General features: G+C 48.4%; 1 protein-coding gene across 1 annotated transcript; it reads right to left on the minus strand.

Moving 5' to 3' along the window:
• Positions 1 to 1,047: 1,047 nt before the first annotated feature.
• LOC126406865 (D(1)-like dopamine receptor) lies at positions 1,048 to 3,185 on the minus strand. Its single transcript, XM_050071412.1, has one exon. The coding sequence runs from the start codon at positions 2,823 to 2,825 to the stop codon at positions 1,329 to 1,331; it is 1,497 nt and encodes a 498-aa protein (XP_049927369.1). The 5' UTR covers positions 2,826 to 3,185; the 3' UTR covers positions 1,048 to 1,328.
• Between the last annotated feature and the right edge of the window lie 238 nt (positions 3,186 to 3,423).

Genomic DNA, 3,423 nt, shown 5'->3' on the forward strand with positions numbered 1-3,423 from the left:
AGTTCGACAAGGCCTGTTTCACCCCAGAGGCTCAACCTTCAGAGGAGGAAGAGCCTGAAACAACATAGCATAATGTTTTACTCCGTTAACTTACAGGTGCAGTGACCCCAAAATCAAAAATGCATATTTTCCTCCTATCTGTAGTGATATTTATCAGTCTAGATTGTTTTGGTGTGAGCTGCAGTGTTGGAGATATCGGCTGTAGAGATGTCTGCCTTCTCTACAATATAATGGAACTAGATGTCATTTGAAAAACTCAAGGGCAGTGTCTCTTTCCAGAAATCATGACCTGGTTCCTGAAGATAATCCACAGGCCTTGTTGTGAGCAGTTTCATGTAGGAACTATTTTTCTTTCTACAGAGCTATCCATCAACCGTATCACAGAGCAGACAAAAGTGCACTTGTACTGATGGACAAGAGGCTCGCGCTCGTGACAGGGCAAGATGTAAACATTAATGGCGTCCTCCTCGGCTGAGCTGTAAGCTAAGTTAGCTAGCTCAGTGGGGTGATACAGTTAGCTGATGTAGTTCGGTAGAAGGAAAATAGTTCCTACACGAAACTGCTCACAATAAGTTCTGTGGATTATCTTGGGTGATCGGGTCACGATTTCTGGAAAGAGACATTGCTGCTGAGTTTTTCAAATGTACTTTTTTTGACACTTTGAGCTCCACAAGCTGAGTGCCATCTAGTTTCATTATACTGGAGAGAAGGCAGACATCTCGACGGAGGATATCTCCAACACTCGGCAGCTCACACCAAAACAATCTAGACTGATATGTAGCGCTACATGTAAGAGCAATAATATGTATTTTTGATTTTGATGTGAACCGTCCCTTTAAAATTTGAATTTCATTAACTGTGTCAGCCCTTTTCATGGAAAGAGGAGACACCATATTTGACGGACATAAAGTGCAGATATTAAATAACTGAAACATTCAGTGGCTCGGTGTAATAAATTAGGTTTAATGTCCGACAAAGCATTTTGTTTTCCCTAAAAATCATCATTTAATCTCCAACCTCACTGTGTCAGGTCGATCTAATAACTAAATCTGCTCCAGGTTAAACAAGTGAAAACACAAACAATCAACACACTCTGATATTGGCATTTTATCTGAAGCTTAGCCTGTACAGTCAAGTCTCTCTGGTGTTGTGTAGTTGGGTTATAAATTCCTCAGAGTCCTACGTTATTTGGAATTAATCAACAGCAGGCGTTTTGGAGGATAAGTTTGATCATAGTTTGATCGAAGTTTATGCTTTTATTTTTAAGGCAACACAGCCTAACTTCCTGTTTAGTTATGGCCGTCAGTTAGCTCAATGCAGTTTCTGTCTTATCCATCCCGGTGGACTTGACCTGGTATTAGAGCATCACTCTCAAGTCCCGCCGCTGAGGTGAACGGCGTGATTGTTTCCAAGGAGATCTCAGGGTCATCCTCAAACTGGACAGTGGCAGGAAGCAGCAGCAGCCTGTTGTTGCTCTGGGAACCATTGGAGATGATCGACTCCTCATCAAACTGTGCGCTCATGTCCTCCAGGTGGTCGGACCCGACGTTAATGGTGCAAGGATGCTGCTGTGGCTGCGCAGGGACCAGCGCCTCCTTGTGGAGCGTGGTGTCATGGTGGTAAGACACAAGCTCGTCGCTGAAGTTCACAGCCTCCACCGTGTTGTTGGAGCACATTTGGTTGCAGCCCAGGATGGTGGCGAAGGCCCGGCGGAAGTCTGCGTTGAATGCGTAAATGACCGGGTTGAGGGAGGAGTTGGCCCAGCCGAACCAGACGAAGACGGTGAAGGTGGTGTCGCTGACACAGGGCGGGTCACAGAACGGGACCGTGCAGTTGAGGACGAAGAACGGCAGCCAGCAGAAGACAAACACCCCCATGATGATGGAGAGCGTCTTCAAGACTTTGGTTTCCTTCTTGAACGACGACTTCAGTGAGGCTTCATCGTTGGGTCGATGCTGCTGCTGCTGGTTTCGGTTCATGCCGTGACCTTGGTTCTGCGCCTGCTCCGCCGCCCGCTCCAGAGATGTGATCCGACGGATTTGGGTCTGAGCAATCCTGTAGATCCGGGTGTAGGTGGCGATCATGATCACCACCGGGATGTAGAAGCTGATGAGGGAGGAGGAGATGGCGTAGGTTTTGTTCAAGTTGGCGACACAGCTTTTAGCGACGGCGCTGGTGTTGAGGTTGAGGTTGCTGCTGTTTGTGAAGTTCCTGCCACTGGCGGCCATCATGTCCATCACCTCCTCCATCACCTCTTCCTCCTCCTCCCCAACCTGGTGCCAGTTGAGCTGCACTGGGATGAAGGAAATCAGGATGGACAGCGACCACGCCACCCCGATCATGACAAACGCCACCCGGTGAGTCATCTTCCGCTCATACTTGAAGGGGCTGGCGATGGCCCAGTAGCGGTCCACACTGATTATGCACAGGTTCAAGATGGAGGCTGTGGAGCACATGATGTCAAAGGCGATCCAGACCCCACAAAAGCGTCCGAACAGCCACGTGCCGGTCACCTCAGTGATGGCCTCCCATGGCATCACCAGCACGGCCACGAAGAGGTCAGACACGGCCAGAGAGATGACGAAGAAGTTGGTGACTTTGGAGCGCAGGTGGCGGAACCTGACCACGGCGGCGCACACCAGCGTGTTCCCGAGCAGCGTGGACACGATGAGCAGGAAGAGGACGCAGCCGACGAGGACGCGCAGTCCTCCGCTGCCTGCACCGCTCCCGCCGTCCTCGTCGTCGTCCTCCTCTTCCTCGCCGCCTGTCCCGTCCAGCTCCGACAGAACTTGGGTGAAATTACTCCACATCGTGTAGTTCTCCATTTTTCCTCCACAGAGACAGTGATTAGAGGTGTTTACAGGTCATTAACACCCGCATGTAAAACAACCGCTTCTCTTAATTCCAGCAGCTCCTGACGCACAAACCATCATCTGATCTCTCAGTGATGGATAAAAACAGTGAGAGGAAAAGATCTTCAATAAAAATCCAGTTTAATCTTCATATGCAGGCGTCTTCTTCAAATGAGATCCTCACTCCGGACACTGAAGGGCAAATCAATAACTGGAAAAGCGCTCCGCCAGAATTTATCCTCAGAAACTGAAACAATAATAAAGATTTTTTAAAATAATTCAAATCATAACTTAATATCAGTGATGCTGATGAGTCCTGTCGAAGCTGAGTGTCCCCACAGAGAGGTAAAAAGGTCTCTGTCCCGGTCTTTTGTCCTGGTGTGACTCACAGTGGACTCACCTCTCTCTCAGTGTGACGCTCAGACTCTGTCAGGTGGAAGCCTCTGCGGGGCGCGTTACCTCCTCAGCACAGGTAATAGATTACAGTCATATCAGTGGAGAGTGTTTTAGCTTTGAATAGAAATAAAAACGAGTCCAAATAAAAAGTTCATGTCTGGCTTATAATATCATG

Source organism: Epinephelus moara, chromosome 19, assembly GCF_006386435.1.
Source record: "Epinephelus moara isolate mb chromosome 19, YSFRI_EMoa_1.0, whole genome shotgun sequence".
NCBI classification, from domain to species: Eukaryota; Metazoa; Chordata; class Actinopteri; order Perciformes; family Serranidae; genus Epinephelus; species Epinephelus moara.

What these genes read in the sequence shown, in the direction of transcription:
- LOC126406865 (XM_050071412.1), bottom strand. Translation starts at nt 2,825, where the DNA reads ATGGAGAACTACACGATGTGGAGTAATTTCACCCAAGTTCTGTCGGAG.